Below are 20,444 nucleotides of genomic sequence, written 5' to 3' on the forward strand. Positions count from 1 at the left end.
TTTATTTATAACTGGCTTGAGAGAGGCTTAGTAGATAAAGAATTACATAAGTTTGTAACACTACGTATTACTCAAACAAAGGACGAGACGACATCCTGGGACAAGCAGGACTTGAAATGTTTTATATGAATGACGTTAGTACTGTAGCCACAGATTATGGACTTCCTGGGACATTTTATTATTTAGTTTGTGTGGATTAATTATGGTTTATATTGATAACTTCTGCATGTCAAAACTTGTTTTCTTGCATGTTCATATATCTGTGTCTTACAATTTAGCACAGTATCAAATAATTCACTGTATATAAAGGTGCTTTCTTGTGTATTTTAGAAGTTATAAATAAGTATTATCTTAAATTATTCATGTATAAACATGGCATTGTGAAGCTGTGTACACCATGAATGAGAATGTGATTAGGTATACTGTATGTGATGTAGAATTTGTAGAAAAAATTTATTCATTTACTTAATTTCAAAATTATATGAATACAGAAAGAGGTCTTTGGTTACCATAAAATTTTATTTTAAATATATAAATCCACATTTAATATAACATCATATGATTTACTTTTTTTTGCTAAGGGATGAATTTGTAATTAATGTAATCATAAAATCCCAACGGATGTCATGTATAATATATTTGTTGTATATATTTACATAATGTACAGTATATAAAATTACAGCTACACATTGCAGTATACAAGACATGAATACAGTCTGTGAGATGCACTCTCTGCTTTCTTCAATACATAGCTCATTTGGCTGTCTGCCATACACGAAACTCAGTACGGAACTTCTTTACACTACAATCATTTTCCAATTAATTAAATTAGGTCTCCCTCCTCCCACCTTTTATGTCCCATCAGTTTTAAAAATACTTGTGGCATGTTGGTGGCCCATAATAGGATGAGATGCTATATCTTCCTGAATATCAAAATATACTGTACTGTACAACTGTCAGGATTTAAATATTAAGTGGAATATAAGATCACTATACTGTATGTTAAAAACATTTACTAAAAAATAATACATGTATATTTTAGTGTCAGTTATTTGTTTAACACTCATTTGAAATATGCTTATCCATGTTTCATGTTGGGTACCCTTGGGCTGTAAATATCAACTTAAAGATGATAACTATCCATAAAATAGAGTAATAAGCTATTGAAAGTGTTGCCACATTATATTTTTGTCTTGTTCTCTTACATACATCTTCATCAGACTTTAATTGTATCTGTATGAAAGGATAAGGTATACAGCTGTACTCAATGGATATACAGTATGTATTCCAGGATTCTTTTTTTGTGTGTATCTTTTCATATGTTTCTGTTAGGTAAGCCATATGTTTTACAAATACATATATTCGGTTGCTTTTGTGTTTGGCTATTACTTTTAGAAATTATAGAAATATTTAGATGGAAATTAATCAGTTTTAAAAATATGGTCATTGGCTTTACCAGTCTTAGATAACCTTTCTTGCTCGAGGTTAGTATGTAGACATTTGGGTGGAACATTTGGCAATGTCTTGGGATAGGGAGCTCTTACTACTCCTCAGAGTCATACCAACCTTCCCAGAACATCTTGAACACTTGTAAAATTATGTCAGGAAAATTTATTGAAAGAAACTAGCTCCCCCCCCCCCCCTCTCCCTATCCCTTAACTGTGGAACATTAAGGGAATTGCCAGTGAGACTGTGAGGCCATTTGGAAAGGATCTATAAGCTTAAATAATGACCAAGGGCATTGAAGAACTAAATGAGTTCACAAAGCTTGGATTCATCTTATATCTCTATGAAGAAGGGACTAGCTTGTAACATGGTCTCGTCATATAGATATACACTGAGACACATATGAAGTACAGTGTTACTTTATAATCAACTTCTCACTAGAAAATTTCACATCTTGGAACAGCTGCTTTTTCCTGGTTAGACATAGGGAAAAACATGCTGGAACCATAAAGGTTCTTTCAAATGGCACTCAACTTTTTTTTTAGGTCGAAAGGCTTACATGTTCCATCTTCGATACAATTTCCAAAATTTTAGTGTTACTTCACAATGAGTACAGTATTGGAACTGCTTGGTTTCTCAGATGTAACAAAAACTTGCATTTGATTGAGAACATCCAGCAAAAGGTTACTAAACTGGTGGCAGCCCTCTGACACCTCACTTAACAAGAGACTAGAATGTTTCCAATTGCTTAATTTTCTAATACAAAAAAGCAAGTGGCAATTTCAAAGAGGTTTATAAGTACCCTAAAGGACTTTACTCAGTCATATGTGCATATCTGGAGTTAACTGAAGGTTTCCCTCAGGTTACAGCCTCAAGATTAAAACCTCTCAGTACAGAAAACTGGGAGCTAACTATCTAGGGTAAGAATTATGAGCTCCTGGAATAACCTGCCTGAGAATGTTGTGACAGCACAAGATGTGAGCTCCTTTAAGTCCAGACTTAACAGACTGGTAATGTAAAATAAGTAAATTGACCCTTTTGGTGCTCATTCAGTATTATAATGGTGATTTAGCTAAAGTCAAACTGTATATGCATGCACAAGCAGATGAGAGTAGAGGGTCTCATGTATTGTTTCTATAGGAGACTATAGAAAGCCCTTGGCCTTGACATTTCACAAATGTTAATGGTGCTTTGGGATGTGTGATGGTAAGGATTAACTTCCTATCTGCAGGACAAAACAGTACTAGGAGTGGTGCCACAGTTTAGGGGGGTGTCTTTTAGTTCTTCAAGAAACATCTCCATGGCTAGCTTTAGTCCACTTCCATTGTTTGAGGAAACTCATGAACATAGACCAAATGATTGGCCACCCTAATCACCCTGTCTTGACTTTGGTCAAGAGGACATCAGTGGTAGCAGTTGCAGCAATCGGCCTGATGTGTGTTACTTTGACCCACATGTGGGAGTGGCATTGTGCATTTAACGTATTGATGTTCTTGTGATTCTATAACCTGAAATGCAGTTTGCTGTAGTCTCCATCAACCTGTGAGCCAAAATATCTCCCTTTAAGAATTATAGTGTATGTACTGTATACTGTATTGGTTATTTAAAACTACCTTGGGTGTGAGGATTCAGTGAAGAGTCTGAGAGGACATACAGGTAGACTGACAAGGTTGGACAGCTTCATCTTTTGGGTTCAGTCACACATCATTATGGAATTGTAAGGCTAAGTTAGAGAGAAAGTGAGCTTTATAGATGGGGAGCTTCCTGGATCTGCCCAGGGGCTTCTCTCAAATATCTTGATGGCAAAACTTTGTTTTGAAGTAAATATGGTAGAAGCATGATATAAGCATGTACAAAAACTGTGCTTACTGCATAGTACAGTACAGTATTTTCAAAATGGTTTCTCTATTTTCTCCATTCCTTATTTCCCTAAGCATATTGATTCTTATGTAAATGTTGATGTTATAAAATTCATAGACACAGACCATTGAAGGTGTGTATCTTCTTTAATAATTTATTTGGGAGAGGCTTTAACATAAACATGGATCAGCTTAGTCATATACCATTATATACTTGAACATACAGTACAGTACTGTATACACATGCATGTACATTATATTGGCACCCACACTCACAAACAAATGTTTGCATTATGCAAGTACACAATTTCATACATACACTTATTTGCATACCCATGCATTTACACATGTCCTGTACACACAGTAAAAAAAAAGTATCTTCCCAGATGAGTCCAATAAATTTTGAAATGATCCATATGACTCATGTTGTCTCAGGGTTGTTCCACACAAAAAGTGGTAAGATTTTTTTTTTTACCATATGTAAACATTTACAGTGTACAGTATTAGTACAGTATATAGTTTTGCATTTTCAAAATCATGCTGTCTCATAGACACTCACACATTACACAAAGAAAATTAAAGAAATATAAAAGAAATTATTAAATGATTAATAAAGACGATATATACAGTACAAGTACAGAATATATTTATAAACTTTTATGTAGTAGGTACAGTATTGTTGATAAGTGTTAAACATTATTTAATGGTTTAAGCATATAGAGTTGTGGTGTAGCTGAAATACATAACAATTTAAATTCTGTTCAGGGTTTATCAACATCATAACTTTCATGTTTTGATATATACAATATAATAATATTTTTCCATATCCTTTCTTTAGCCATCAATTGATCATACATATTACTTTAGGTGATTTAAGTGGATGCTTGGTAATGTTTTATTTTTATTGTGTTTGACCCCCAGACTAGACCAGATATTGGGGAAGCAGGGTTCTAAAGCCAAAGATGTGTACGAGTCCAAGATCAGTCTGGCATCTAGGATAGTTAAAGTGGAGAGACAGGTAAGTCAAGAGAGTATGAGAAGAATTAAGTAAAGTGCATTTTAATAGACAGGTTTGAGTGTTGGGAAGAAAATTAAATTTTGTGATGTGTCCAGTAAAGTTTATTTGTGCTTTTGACCGTACACAATTATGCCTATAAGTGGATGGGAGTTTTGAATTGTAGTTTAGTTTATTATAGACTCTAAAGGACCTTTTGAAATATATATAATATCCATTAGCCAGAACTCTCCAATACCTGGGATTAAAATTGACTCAGAATTTTCCCAGAAAAATTCTTTCAATTCTGGGTCTGTTAATGAGTTTCCTAGGTTGAAAATCAGGCTTATTTTTTGAGAAATTTTTGGAAAAATCTCCCCCCCCCCCCCCCCCCCCCCCTCCCTCCCTCTCTCCCTCCCTCCAATTTTGTTCTGGGTCTGGGAGCAAACCCCGAGATAAAAAATCAGGTGCATTTTTTTAAAACCCTCATCTTTCTCTATCAGCGCAAATACTTAATGTAAAAATCTCACTGTTGTTTAACGTTTGAAAAACACAGGACACTCGGCCAAAATGGATTGTTTCTATGTATGTAGGTATATTTGTGTGTTTGATGGAGTCTTCCTATTTGTTTGCATATGTGCTAAGATGAATACATGTACGTATTTGTATACTGTACTACTGTATTATATTGTATGTGTGTTGTTGCATCTTTTTTATTTATTTTATCATTATTACCTGTACAGTAATATACCTGTTAGCTTGAACAATTTGTACAGAGCATTTCTGGTTTTCAGAGATTTCTAGGTTCTGTATTGAGACGAATTCTCTTATCCCGAAAAAATCACACACCTACTGAAATTTCCCGGTCACCGGTGAATGTTTCCGCATCTAAACTGCGCGTCTGACACTGAGCACCATTGCTGTGTAGGCTAAACTGTAGTGTGATACGCACAGGGTTGTACTATACCATATTTATTTATGCAAACACTACTGTACATTTACAGGTATTGTAATTAAACAAAATACTATACAGTATACTGTATGCTCTATACAGTACTGTACTTACCATCAGATGCTGCCATCTTGAGCTTTGATACAGGCAGGCCAAATGGTGATATGATGATACAGGATGGCCTGCTTTGCCCTATATCATCTAATGTGGCAGCTTGGTGCCACATGTTTTTTCTGTAGCTTTTGGCATTGCACAAGTGCTGTATAATGTACACACACACACACACACTCACACTATACAATGGGCTACAGTAGGCATACACTGTCCACTCTGCAATGAACAGTACTGTAAGTATGGTACTCTCATACTTAGTGAATGTACAGTACAGTACTGTATACATATTTGTGATCACTTTTTTCATCTTAACGCTGCTTTAACTGTATTCTTGACTGATTGTATCCTGGTACAGTAATGTACAGTAGTACTGCATAACACAGATCAGATCATACGCAAAAACAGCAGAGTGTGTGGGAACAAGCTTCTACTTTGGCAGTGGACTATAAACTAAATGCATCATGATGTTAGAGTTTCAGGAGATAGGCTGGGAGATACTTCAGCCAATCACGGACATTCCATGTAGTCTTATGACAGTAGTTGCCAATCACAACACATCACATGAGCCTATGGGCTAAGTTCCCCATGCAGCTAGTCCACCAACGCATCTAGCACGCAGCCACACGTCGGTGCGAGATGCAATCTATCGGAAAGTAATTCAAATGCCCAAAATGGAGAGACGTTTCTCAGATTTTTTTTCTTCGGGTAATGGAGAGTTCCAGGGATTGAAGATTACGTCCAATAGGGATACTGTATTATGTTCTGACTGTACAGTACAGTATTTACTTATGCTATAGTTGTGTATCTTAGTATCACTTTGTCTCCAGATTCTTTTCAGAATTGCTGTGCATTTTTTCAGTACAGGTAGCCTATGATACTGAATTTACGTTTTTTCTTTCAAAAATAAACCATTGTTATTTCCTTTTAGGTTGATGATATTGAATCCAAATTGGATCAGTTAATCGACCTGTACATGGAGGATCGGAAACGTCTTTTGGCATTGCCTGCTGCTGGTGTACCTACTGTGCCTCCTGCCCCACACCCAGGTTCCCCAGACAGCTGCAGTAGTGGGCCCACCACTTCTTTTACACCTGCCACCAGCAATCATCCTACGGCACCATCGTCTTCCCTTGCCGTTAGTCTTGTTTTCTTATTGAAACATGAGCTTAATTTAAAATAATACAATCCATTGATGAAATTTAAATAAATAGATTAATTTGGGTTTTGTTGACATAATGTCTGTCAAAACTGCTTAAATAATTTATTATTGGGTCTTTTGTAGAAGCAGAAGATCACAGGGAATAAGGTAGAATTTTAGTTCCTCCTACACAGAAGCAGGAAAGTGTCTGAAAAGAAAAAGAAAAATAGTGTATAAACCACCTTCAAGTACTGTATACTAGACCAAAATCATTCTTCTACCAATAATTTTGTAAGTGTCTCTGACAAATAGTAGAAAATAACAGAGTTATTGTCTGGTAATTCGGTTTTGCAGATAGGTTTTACAGTGATTATATTTACCTTACTTTTTTAGTTCTGTATCTGTAGATTACTTTTATATTCATGCTGTTTTCCTTTAAACCTTCTAATATATTGTTTATACATGACAATCCTTATCTACGTACAAGGTATCTTTTCTCCTTTGCAACTATGTTATCACTTACTACTGTTGTTAAAATAAATTGAATACCTGATAATGACAATAAAATATAGATTTAATCACCAGATATGCTGATACATATTATTTAGTATCTTATTGTAACCTTAAATGTAAGAGTGACTAGGAGTTTAAAACTGTCATAAATACTTTTAAGTTATTCTGCATAAATTTTGAAACAAAGTGATTTTCTAAGAACTATGCATATATAAGAAGAGCCTTTAAGATATGTGTGTTACATTGTGTTTCATTCAATTGTTACAACTGTTGGCCATCACACTTCGCACCATGTTAACCATCAATTTCTTGGTAACCTGGTTTGTAACACTTAGAAGCTTATTTTTCTTCTCGGGTTCAATAGTCTGACCATAATGTGATGCATCTTTCGATTCAGGTTCCGGGTGCTCCTCCGCCCTATGCGTCAGTGCTCAAGCCCAAGCCAATCCTGGTGGATAAGCAATCTTCAGAACCCAATACTCCAACTAACAAGTATTTTGAAAGACCTATGACCAGAGGGAATTCTGATGTCTCTCAAAGAATGAAAAAACGAGTTACTTTAAGGTATCAGAGATTTCACATTTATATTATATCATTATAAGTATATAAAAAAATTTGCAGTACCCTGCTGTACTCACAGAACAAATATATTCTTAAGTTTAGGGAAGACTAACACAGCATATTTTAAAGATATTGTAAGGTATTGAAACTTAAACGATGGCTAATAATTTTCAAAGTACAGTATGTATGTGAAGCTTTTTGTGATATAGGGAAGATAGCAGAAAAATTTTCAAGTTGGAATTCTCAGAAACTGGGATATGAGCTATTTTAAATTTATCGGAATAAAATTCAATAGTTCCTATATTATCCATGTAAAATGAGCAGTGGTTTATTTAAAACTTGTGATGTGCATCTCTATTGTATGATAAAACACTGGAATGTGTATTAGCAGGGGCAAATTAATATTAGTATTGGTGTTGGTCATTTTAATTTGAATTTTATTGGTTCTTTATGTAGAAATGGTTATTTAAGGTTATGGAATTGTGTGGTTGCACCATTATTTATTGTAGTGTGTTGATGTTATTTTGCTTAGTGGTCTTGAGTTGTTTGTTGACAATCCTCAGTCAGTTACTGTACTTTGCTACTGCCACACAGAAACACCTACGCTTACCAACCTAGAATCAGTTGAAGTTATACACAGCTGGAGATCTGTGAATTCCATTAAGATCAACACAGGATGAATGTACTTTTTATAACCATACATGCCGAGGTAGATCTATTTTGGATGAAATGTTGATTTTTATGAACTCAGTTCATACTTTCTGGGACTGACAACTGGAGACTCTATGAGAAAGACCATCTGATCAGTATATTATTGCAGTCCACATATTTGATAAACGGTAGTCTCCTCTACAGATAAAATTTTGTATTGCCCTTTACAGGTACAGCTCCTTCCCAACTTATGACCTACTCTACTTACGACCACGTATTTTCGAGTCCCAACATCAATACACAGAGAAAATTTTCGTTTGTAATTCACTTTAAAATGGCCAGCAAGCTTAAAAGTGAGAGTTTTGTGGTGCTGAGAAGAAAAAAAGACCCATTTTGGATTTTCTATGTATTATTTAAGCATTTTCGACTTACGACCTGGATTTAGATCTCTAACCCCGTCCTAAGTCGGGGAGGAGCTGTATTACATTTTTGTCACTACTGTAAGGGATCCAAGTTTCAAAACATTCCTCACTTCTCAGTTTCTTCTATTTTGAGTTGTTTTTTTGCCTTCAGCTCGCTGCCGTCCCGCCATTCCTTAGAGGCGAAGGAGCCTGACTTGCTACAGGTGCCACAGGTGGTACAGATAGAGCACGTGGCTGCCCCATACATCGACGAAGACTGTGATTCAAGCAACCAAGGTATGTCTTAGTATTACAACATATTAGAGATTAATTATTGACATATCTTTTAACAATAGTCCAACCCTAACTATAGCACCTGTGTTACCCAGAGAGATTAGAATGCTTGCAACTGCCTAGTTTATACAGTAGTACCCGATTTACGCGGTCAATTGAACCCACAGGGTACCGTGGAAAGTGAAAACCGCGTAAAGTGAACAACAGAACATATGGGATTAATTCCAATAGAGACTGGCCCGACCCCCAAACTCCACTTTTTCCGACACAATACCTATGTTGTAGTAAAAATAACATCTAAATTTTATGATGGTATGCTCACACAAATAATATTTAAGAGAAATACAGTCGCCAGGTTAATGTTCATTCAAATAATGGACTCAAATCCCCCCCCCTCTTCCCAGCTCACTGGCCCCTACCTCTCTGAGAAACGATTGGGTGAAACACTAGATTTTAACGTTTAGTAATAAATAATACCTCAAACTAAAGTTAAGATAATATAATTGACATTTCTGGATTCCTTGCAGGTCAGGGAATATTTTGAATGTAAACGTCATATATTTTGCACAAAAGATAACATATTTACTCAGAGTAAACAAAGTACTTAGAGTAGATCTAAAATTTGTATGTCTAATGCAAAATCTATGATGTTTATATTCAAAATGATCATCAAATTGTAAGAATTCCAGCAATGTAAATTATATTCTGGCCGGGTAATTTGTATGAATTTTATGAGCTAAAACAAATACCTTCAGTTAATAAAAAAAAATATATATTCTTCACACACTATCTGTCAATCAAAGTACCCCACCTTGCCTCCCCCCCCTCTTCCAACCGCGCCAGATGGTCGGTCGGTCCCTCCCACCCCCCACCAACCCTCCCTACCAGAGAAGCTTTGGGAGAAAATAGTAATTTACATTTTTAGTAATAAATAATAACTCACACTAAAGTTAGGATAATATAATTGACATTTCTGGATTCCTTGCAGGTCAGGGAATATTTTGAATGTAAACTTCATATATTTTGCACAAAAGATAAAATACTTGCTTTGTGTAAACCAAATTATTACATTAGATCTAAAATTTGTATGTCGAATGCAAAATCCATGATGTTTATATTCAAAATGATCATCATATTGTAAGAATTCCAGCAATGTAAATTATATTCTGGCCGGGTAATTTGTATGAATTTTATGAGCTAAATAAAAGAAAAAAAAATTATACTTCACGCGTATATGAGTAGATGCACCGCGGAAAGTGAAAGTCCGGTCCTGGCAAGGTACCGCGTAAATGAGAAATCGGAAAGTGAAACCGTGTGAAGCCGGGTAATGCTGTACTATAGATAGGCAAGGGGCGGCATAATTGAAGTGTATAAACTTCTCGGAGAGCACTACTCGGTCCATAACTGGAGCTGGCGGACACCTTACCCATCAGGGGTCATAGCTGAAGGTTGAAGAAGTCATTTTTCAGAGTTAGAACTGTAAACCCTTGGAACAATCTGCCAGAGAGTGTTGTGATGGCACTGAGTGTGAGCTCTTTCAAGACAAGATTCGACCAATACTGGCACAGGTACAGATACATTCTAAAGCCAGTACTTGCTAACAGTGCATGACAGAGACATTACTGACCGCCCAAGCATCTAACGAGCCAATCAGTGGCGAAGAGGATAAAAGTAAAAACGTAATGATGGTCATATCATATCCCAGCAATAGTGATTTTATACAGTTAGCAACTGAAATTTTAACTAATATTTCTTTAAATGGAAAATTTTACCTCATAAGAGTTAGGATGATAATGGCTTAAAGGTACAGTGATCTGTTTCTTTCTTTAGTTTTTAACTTTCCATTAGTTACAGTACAGTATACAGGAGGTCCCCGACTTACAAATGCCCACCAATACAAACGGGGTTAAACTTGAAATTTGCAGTTTTTTATTTACCTGATGACTTATTTTTTTACTTTCATTTACTGTATTTTGTCATTCTGTTTCTTCTTTCGTCTTAAATTAAGTGATTTTAGCTGTATATAAGGACTTAGGCTATGATATAGTGGACTTTTAAACATTGTTTTGTAAGTACAGTATGCATATAGCATGTGTTCTGACTAACGTACAAATCCAACTTAAGAACATCCTGAGGAACGGAACCCATTCATAACCCGGGGACCCCCTGTACAGTATTTAGATAACTTTTAAGATAATTTACAAATACTCTATAAATATAAACTATAGGCAGAATTAAGCTTCTATTGTATGTCTGTTACATATTGTTGTATAAGTTTTTTAGTTTAAGAGAAGTCTCCTTTGGAGTGTGTAAAATCTTCCTAAAATCATAAGTACAGTTTACTGTATATAGTAAAAGGCAACTAATGATGCTGTTTGAGACATGTGATATAGTAAAGCAAACCAATACAGTACAGGTATGCTGCCTCTAAAATGTGTTGAGACTGCTTTTCTGTTATACACCAGTACAATGTGAAGAGTAAATACTTTAAGCCATTCATACTTTCAGATGTGAAGCTTTCATCTGCATGAACTCTAAATACAAGAGACATTTTTCACATTCTATTCTTCCATAAATTTTATCTTTTTCTTACTGCTCTGTGAAGAAGGAAACAGAATTGGCTTACATTGATCAATGATTCCCAGCATGGCTTCACAAGTAGGCATTCATGTCTGACAAATATATTATCATTCTTTTCAACTGTTTTCGAATCGGTGGATGATGGACACGATTATGATGTGGTTTACCTCGACTTTAGCAAAACCTTTGACAGGGTCCTCCATGAAAGACCAATATATAAAGTGGAGGCACATAGAATTGGAGGAACTATTCTAAACTGGAATAGGGCTTGGTTACAGGACAGGAAACAGATTCTCGTTTATACATAAACGAGATAGCTATAGGTGTGGACAGCAACATAAGTAAATTTGCTGGCGACACTAAAATAGGGCGTGTAATTAAATCTCACGAGGACTCTGCAAAACTACAGGAAGATCCTAACATTTTTTTGCATGGTCTGAAAAAATGGCAGATGAAATTTAATGTAGACAAATGTAAAGTACAGGTACTTGGCCTAGGAGATGTAAATGGAGAAACCAGATATCAAATGAGCTACATTGATATAGAGAAATCTGACTGATAACTAGGAATCTTAAACAAAGACAACAATGTGAATTTGCTCGAAACAAGGCTCACAAAGTACTTGGGTTCATACAAAGGAGTGTTCGTTACAAGATTAGCGAGGTTATCCTAAAACTATATCTCGCACTTGTGAGACCTCACTTGGATTATGCAATTCAGGTTTGGTCACCGTACTACATAATGGATATCAAATCCCTAGAAAGCATACAGAGGAGGATGACAAAACTAATCCTGGGCATTAGGAACCTTGAGTATAGAGACAGATTAAAGCATCTGAATTTGCACTCCCTCAAGAGACATAGAGTGAGGGGTGATATGATCAAGGAGTATACTCTGTAAATGGAAGTCAGGGTTAAACAAATGTGAAATAACAAAGGTACTTAAACTATCCAACCAAGAGCAAACTCATAGCAATGGTTTTAAATTAGACAAATTTGGATTGAGGTGCAAGGTAGATAAACACTGTTTTGGAAATATCAGTAGTGGATGAGTGGAACAAGTTACCAAACCTCATCATTAACTTGAACGCACTGGGTAGCTTCAAATATAGGTTGGACCGTCCATCCTATATTGGACGGATATATGAACAATGGGGGCTGGGTGCAAACGGGACTGCCTAGTATGAGCCAATAGACCTGCTGCAGTTTCTTCCATTCTTATGTGGGAGTGAGTAAGTAAGTGTACAAGGGATGCGGATGTTAAAATAACTTAAGGAAATAATTGTAAATTTAAGCAAAATTAATAAGTAGATGTATTACAACTAGATCTCAAATGAGCAGAATAATCAGAATTTTCTTAGTTTTCTGTGGTAGAGTCTTGTCAATTTCAGTGGCAATTGATAATTTTGCTATGTTGTATTTTGTTGTTTAATTTTTATAAGAACCTAGCAGGTCTTTTGTCTGTTTTTTGTTTATTGATAATTGTACTTCTTTTAACACAATTAGAATAACATATATTGCAAGTAAACAAAACATAAGCAAACACAAATGCAAATTTCTATGAAATTGACTGAATATAAAGAATTATGTATACAATACAGTATATAGTACTGTAGGTTGTTTTTTCTCATTCATTTTTTATAACAAGAAGAAAAACTCTTCTTCTTGCTAACCTTTAGGGTCTTAACCTGCTGTAAAATTTTATGTCCTTGGTTCAGGAACTGACTGTAAAATTGATTTAATCATTTATAACCTTGCTTGCATTACGCAGTTCAATTCTGGTCACCGTATTACAGAATGGATATAGAATCCCTAGAAAGAATTCAGAGGAGAATGACAAGACTAATCCTGGGCATTAGGAACCTTGAGTACAGAGATAGGTTAAAGCGTCTTAATTTGCTTTCCCTCGAGAGGCGTAGAGTGAGGGACGATATAATAGAGGTGTATAAATGGAAGTCAGGGCTAAACAAAGGGGACATTACAAGGTACTCAAGCTATCCAACCAGGAGCGAACTCATAACAATGGTTTTAAATAAGACAAATTTAGATTTAGGTTCAAAATAGGTAAGCATTGGTTTGGAAATAGAGTTGTGGATGAATGAAACAAGCTACCAAACATCATCATTAATTCGAATATGCTGGGTAGCTTCAAACATAGGTTGGATGGATATATGAACAATAGGGGTTGGGTGTAAATGGGACTGCCCAGTATGGGCCAATATGCCCACAGCAGTTTCCTCCATTCTTATGTTCTTCTTTTTAACCTAATAGTATCTGATTCAGGCAATTCCAGTAGTACAGTACTTGCTAAACTTTAAGGGATAAAAACCCAGGTCCTACAGCAGTTGTAGCTGTAACTAACTGAATATTAATTCAGTAACCTTACCACCATAACCATAGTCCCTACAGTATAAGGATATTAGAGACATCACTTGCCACTGAAGGTTATTTAGACAACTTAATTGCCTTAACCTTATCCCAAGTAACATGGCTGTGCTGAAACTGAGGATTGATCTGGTGCAATTGCAGTTTGTAACTAAGTCAAATAAATACTGCAAAGTGCCTGGCTTGTCTTGCAACATAACTCTACCATTCAGCTTTAAGTTGTAGTTGACACCTCCAAAATTCCCTATTAAAGGCTCTAGGTTCTTATCTAATTATCCTGTTTGTTTTAGCCACCATAACCATGGGACCTGGGTTTTTAATCCTTAAATTATAATTGGTAATACTGTACTAGAGCCATTCAAACCAGGCTTGGTTTTAAAATGCAGGAGGAAGTTACACATATCATGTTATTTAATATTGGGGCATATCTTTTTCATATACTGTACGTACTGTACTGTATCATCCTCTTAATAATTTTTTAGGATATTAGAAAAAATGATAAAGTTGAACATTTTAGTTTGATCAACCACACATGTCAGTGATTGGGTCTCATGTCTGACTGTTTCATCTTGTTTCTGTTAACGGAAGTTTGGTAAATCCTCAAATATAGAGGCACTAAGGCCAACATCAAATTTACTTCTCTGCAAACAACAGGTCAGGCAAGTGTTCACTTGTACCGCAATCATTAGGAGGAGTTTCTTCTCTATTTCAGGCACTTCAGATGCCTTAAAGGGAGATCTTAACTTCTAAAATGTATGTTGTTACTCTTCTTCAATTCAAACTCTTCAAATTTGAAGGTTGGAATATAGTCAGGCATGGTGATTTGGCTTGACTTGCACTGTCAACACACAGGCTAGTTCAATTGCTCACATGTATCGCACTGTATGACTTCTTGCACATATTATACTGTATGTACACATCACCTTTTGTAGCACTACAGTAGTATATTAGTAGCCTCTTATTACCAGCTCTATGCTCTTCACTCGTATTTATGTTTAGTTTGTGTTGTAGTCCATATGTTGATTTTTACAATGTTATTACTATAACACAAATCAGACCTACCTTAGTTTCCATTGATACCATAATAAGACTTTCATTAGCTATATCAAGACTGTATGGAATATATTAGATGTTTGAGAATTGAAAGAAGGTGCACTTTTTTCTCTGTGATATTTTGTGTGTAGATGTAAGTTCTTCCATTAGATTTATTTATTATACAATATAATATGGACACACACAAGATCAAATTCTTCAAAATATAGAAACTAGAAAATAATTCTAAGAATCTTTATACTATACAGTAAGATGAAATATTTAAATGTGTTAATGTTTCAGTCTTTTTTGCTGTCACAGCATTGGTATTTCTTGATGGCTTTCATAAATTGTAATAAACACTGTTTTGATTGTTAAACTACTGTTATATAGTTGAATTGGATGTTTGGTTTTGAAGGTGCTGGAGATTATTAGCTCTGAACCAATATCAGGTTGTAGTCTTATACTATGTCCAGCTCCAGTACGGTACCATGGTATGGCCTTTAATGATGGATTTGAAAATTTTACCTGTTGTACAAATGAAAAATAGATTTAGGATTGAACAGCATTACATGTTCATTACCAATGCCATGAAATAAAAATGGCTGCTGAAACACCCCTTTAAATCAAATCATTTTAATAACAAATTGATGGATATAATGATATAACTCCTGAAAAACATTGACTTTCAAGATATGAGTGGGAAAAAAGTTTGAAAGTAAGGAATATTTACCATTAAAGTCACAAACAAATCCATGCTTTCAGAGAAGGGAGGAGGGGGGGCTTCTTAGCCTAGTACCGTTAGGTAAAAAATCTACTCTAGATATTTTACACTCGGTCACATTACAAAAATATCTGACCTTACCAACCTAGGTCATTCCCTCACAGTACAAAAATAACTGCATTCTGCTCATGTCACTAAATAGCACCTGAATAAGAGGAACAACAAGCTCACTCTCAGCACCCAATTAACATATAACAAATACACTTCTCGCCTTATATTCTGGCAAGGTAGACGAGGTGCCAACACCACAGAGTAGCACCAAACTGTACTGTACAGTACTGGCTTGTTGTACTCCCTAATAATAATAATAATAAATGAGTGTTATAAACTGTTTCAAAGTTAAGCAATTGGTTTATTAACACTATACTTCTATATAATTGATGTGGTTCATAGTTAAATGAGTTAGTGAGCAAACGATGAGCCTAATTCAAACAAATTTTAAATTTCATGTCAAAATGAACATAAATTACTATCATACAACAATAAAATTAATACATAGCATATCATAAAATATAATAGCACATATTCTAATGTACAAAAAATAGCTCCTTCCACACCCAAACCTTCCTCTGTAGGGGTGCAGCACAGTTCAGCCAGACAGTCACCCAACTGATTCAGAGAGGTGTGTGTGTGTTCACATCGCTGGGAGGGAGCGTGGCTGGGTGACGAGTCGGTGCCAGCTACAACCCACTGCCTCCACACATATGTTTGCTCCACACACATACACACCCATGCCTTTCATTTTTTTTATTCTCTAGTTTTATATTACTTATACAGTGGTCCCTCAGTTAACGAACGGTTCGATCAACTAAATTTTGGTTAACGAATTAGCTCCCATAAGGATTTTCAGTTCGATTGACAAACAAAACTTCGATTAACGAAATTCTTACGACAAACACATTTTGTTGTGCGTATCCGCTGATCGGCTAGTCCGCCAATACAGTAATCGGTTCTATGTTTACATTTGTTTCCAGTGGACTAAATATCAAGAAGGTTGTGCTCTTGAATATTTTTGCATTTTTTATGTTAAAATTATTAGTCATTTTAAAATTTATTTAACATATTGATAATATATGCAGTACATGAAACTAGTTTTTTGTGCGCCCATCAGCCTCTTGACTCACCTGCCAAAGCGTCTCTGTTTAACTTTGTTTACAGTGGAGGAAACATCGTGTTTGTTGGTCATTCTGAAATTTGGTTAACAGTGTTGATTTATTATGGAAGGTGACTCGCCTTCCAAGAAGCATTAAAATGCTTCTCTTCTCCCTTCTCCTCCTCCACCCCCCACTTCTAATTCCCATCATCATCATCAACCAGCAACATTCTACATACACACCTCAAATTAAGTGTACTACTGTACTGCATTTTGTTTATACTTTGTATGTACTTTTCGGTGAGTTGGGACCAATTACCCAATATCCCATTGAAATAATAGATTTAGTTAACGAAATTTTCGGTTAACGAACGACACTGGAACGAATTGTGTTCGTTAACCGAGCAACCACTGTATACTACAGTATTTTCTTTATTTCTCAGTCACATTAGAGTATTGTGATGATTTTTCTACAACTTTTATAGTTTCATTACATGTAACAATGACTATATGACATCTTTCAGGCCACATCATCCCCAGTTTTTTTCCCCTTCCCAGTGAGTCAAGCTATCGCTAAACCAAATTTTGACCTAACGTTAGGTGAAACCATTGGAGTATATAGACAGATGTAACATTTTAAAATTAATACGAAAATTCTTGGTCCCACTCTCATGTTAAATTTTGGATTGACTGTACTAATTAGATTCACTGACTCATTCGGTGATTGTGCCTATTCTAAATAACACTTTCTTAAAAGGAAGAGGGTAGAGATGGTGACAACATGTTGCATGGGACTGGATTCATAATAGCATTTATAACTGATTTTGTGTTCAAGTCAGTACAAAAGACTTTCCCCTCGAACAATATCTTCTGAAGTAATATGTATGGTGACAGGAAGTTCTTTCCTGTAAGTTCTCAGCCATTACATTGATGTATGACCTCCATCACTTGATGAATGACTCAGAGGCCATAAAACAAAGAATTAAACTCCGAAATTCAGTTTTTATGGACAGAGAAAGAGTCAAGAAACTTGAAATCCCCCCCCCCCTCCCTCCTCCCTTAGTGGGTTTTTTATTAGTAACAAAAATGAATATGAACTTCAGGGACCCAGGGTTACAACATGGGGCTGAAGTCATGCAACGTGGCAAGGAAATGGGCTCGGTGATTCGACTTACCGGTACAGTACTTGCTTTTTGAAGTAACAGTGGACTGTGTTTTAAGTATTTCCCACACCAGACACCACTTTACCTGATAAGCATACCCAAAAATACACATAGCTTCCTGGTCAAGATGGACTCTGCTCAAGGATGTTCTAGGAGGTATCTCATAGATTACCTGGTCCATGTAGGACTTTTTTCCCCTGAATTATGGCCATCAGGACCGAAGGGCATTGTCATAACCTATACAGGTACTGTACCATTATATGAGTGTGCACTGTCTGTTCATCTGTTAATGGTTACTGGGTAACATGTCACCCAGAACATAGAAGAATGAAAGACAAAAGCCATGTGAAATTTGGTGAAAACATATGCCGTAGGACTAAAACTTTTGGTGCGCTCTGCCTTATGGTAGGGCTCTCATGATGTTTCACAAGTTATATTTAATCTTCGGACAAAACCGCAACACGACTTTTATCTTTGATTGTACATTACTGAAGGTGAAATATGGAAGGGGGTCCAAGTTCACCTAATTTAAATAGTTTATATAATTTTGATATCAGTACAGTAGTGCTGTAGTGATTTTTGGACTGCTGGTGAAAGTTCACTAGATTCTTCCCAAATGATGATAAATCATACAAAGAAATCCTAAGCAGGATATTTCCTGAATCCCCATGATCTCTAGATGTGCCTGTTATTGGAAAACTATAGTAGGTCTCAGGATTTATATAATTTACATACTGTATTTTGTTATTTCAGTCATCTTGTCTCTTTATTTTTCTTGTCCAGTTGAAGATAGATATCCCTAAAAAATCACATACAGTCAACCCTCGCTTTACGCGGTCCCACTTTACGCGTTTCCACGTTTACGCGGTACCCTGCCGAACACGGAATGCTCACTTTACGCGGTGTGTGTACCCTTTTACGCGGAGAGCGGCGCGAGCAGGGTGCACACAATGTCGCCCAGTCATCAAAACATTACCGAGTTCTTCACCCGCCACCCACCACAGCCGGCCCAAGTCAGTGATAGTGATAATGATAGTGAGGATATGGACTTGTATGGACTTTGAGGGGTTTGACAAAGAGGCCCTGCAAGCCTCTGTGGTGGATAGTGTTACAATTGATACAAGTGATACAGGTGAGGGCCAATAATCTGCCCTCTGCCTCGGAATCAACCCCCCATCCCCGTGTGCCCAACCATCTTTTCTAATAATGTAAGTGTTAAAAAACCTAATATTATTGATATTTCTCTTAATTATTAATTGTGTGTGCATACCATCATAAAATTAAGAAGTTATTTTTACTACAACGTAGGTATTGTGTCAGAAAAAGTGGAGTTTGGGGGTCAGCCCGGTCTCTATTTCAATTAATCCCATATGTTATGTTGTTCACTTTACGCGGGCCGCCGTTGGTTCAATTGACCGCGTAAAGTGAGGGTTCACTGTATATTTTCTATAATTCCCTAATTTGCACATTTTGTAAATATTAATATCTTTTGTAATGTGTCTAGCCAGTATGTCATGAACAAGAACATCAATAAACACCGAGGGCTGAGGTCACATGAGAGTTGAAGAGTCCAATGTATTTTTTATTGCCAATACCATAACTTTTGAACGATTTTACATTATCCATCTAATTTATCCCAGCTGACGATAAATAACATTCAAATTGTATTTATTTATTTTTTAATTTTTTCAATCCAAAGGTGTTCCTTTTAAAGATAAAATCCAAAGGGGTTTCCTATAATTTAAATAATTCCTTGCCTTTCATTGGGCAAGAGGTCATCTGTGGTTTGTACAGACCTTCTGTATATCCTAAAAAAAAAAATTACTTAGAGAATGTTAAAACAGAAACCTGCTTCCATACAGCATTTGCTTCCAAATTATTTGTGCAAGTTCTGCTCAATCATAAGAATGATAAGAGAAGAGCTGAGATTCTCTTTAGTCTTAATGGCTTGTGGTGTAGCTGTGATACTGAGTAGTTTACTCAGTATATGCCCTTGTTTTAGATGGTCTAGAATTCCAGCAAGTGGTTTATAGAAACACAGAAACAGTTAAATTAGATTTGTTGTGAAGTGAGGAGTGTGACAAGCAAGTAATGAGATTGAAGTACTGTACAGTATAAATGATTGTGTAATTTTATGAATGGATGGTAGCATCTTCAGTGTTTTATGAAAGATTTGTGAGTGGATATAGCAACATCAATTCTGGTGTAAAAGGATTTTACATACTATTTTAGATATTAAAAAAGGATTACCAAGAGATGAAGGAGTAATATTAGGAGGGACATCAACTCAGTCAAGGAATAGTGGGGATATACAGTATGATGTGTAGAGTTGGGAAAGGTTGGATGACTGCATGATAATTTTGAAAAATCTGGATTCTTAGAGAGTGTTTTGCATGAACTCCTTTGCTTAAAGAAGGTTTTAAGTTTACAATGTTTAAATTTGTACTGCACATGTTACATCTGAAATTATATGCGGTGGATGATG

The 20,444-nt window shown here is 35.8% G+C and overlaps 1 protein-coding gene across 3 annotated transcripts in view; it reads left to right on the forward strand.

Moving 5' to 3' along the window:
- Positions 1–20,444, forward strand: part of LOC121873251 (potassium voltage-gated channel subfamily KQT member 1-like) — a 158,695-nt gene that overhangs the window by 137,001 nt on the left and 1,250 nt on the right. For all 3 annotated transcript variants that reach the window (XM_042376664.1, XM_042376663.1, XM_042376665.1), the window contains 4 exons: positions 4,227–4,323; positions 6,294–6,500; positions 7,414–7,580; positions 8,802–8,926. In XM_042376664.1, the coding sequence (XP_042232598.1) occupies positions 4,227–4,323; positions 6,294–6,500; positions 7,414–7,580; positions 8,802–8,926 (596 nt within the window). The remainder of the gene's footprint in view (positions 1–4,226; positions 4,324–6,293; positions 6,501–7,413; positions 7,581–8,801; positions 8,927–20,444) is intronic.

This window comes from Homarus americanus, unplaced genomic scaffold (assembly GCF_018991925.1).
Source record: "Homarus americanus isolate GMGI-L3 unplaced genomic scaffold, GMGI_Hamer_2.0 scaffold32929, whole genome shotgun sequence".
Lineage (NCBI taxonomy): Eukaryota > Metazoa > Arthropoda > Malacostraca > Decapoda > Nephropidae > Homarus > Homarus americanus.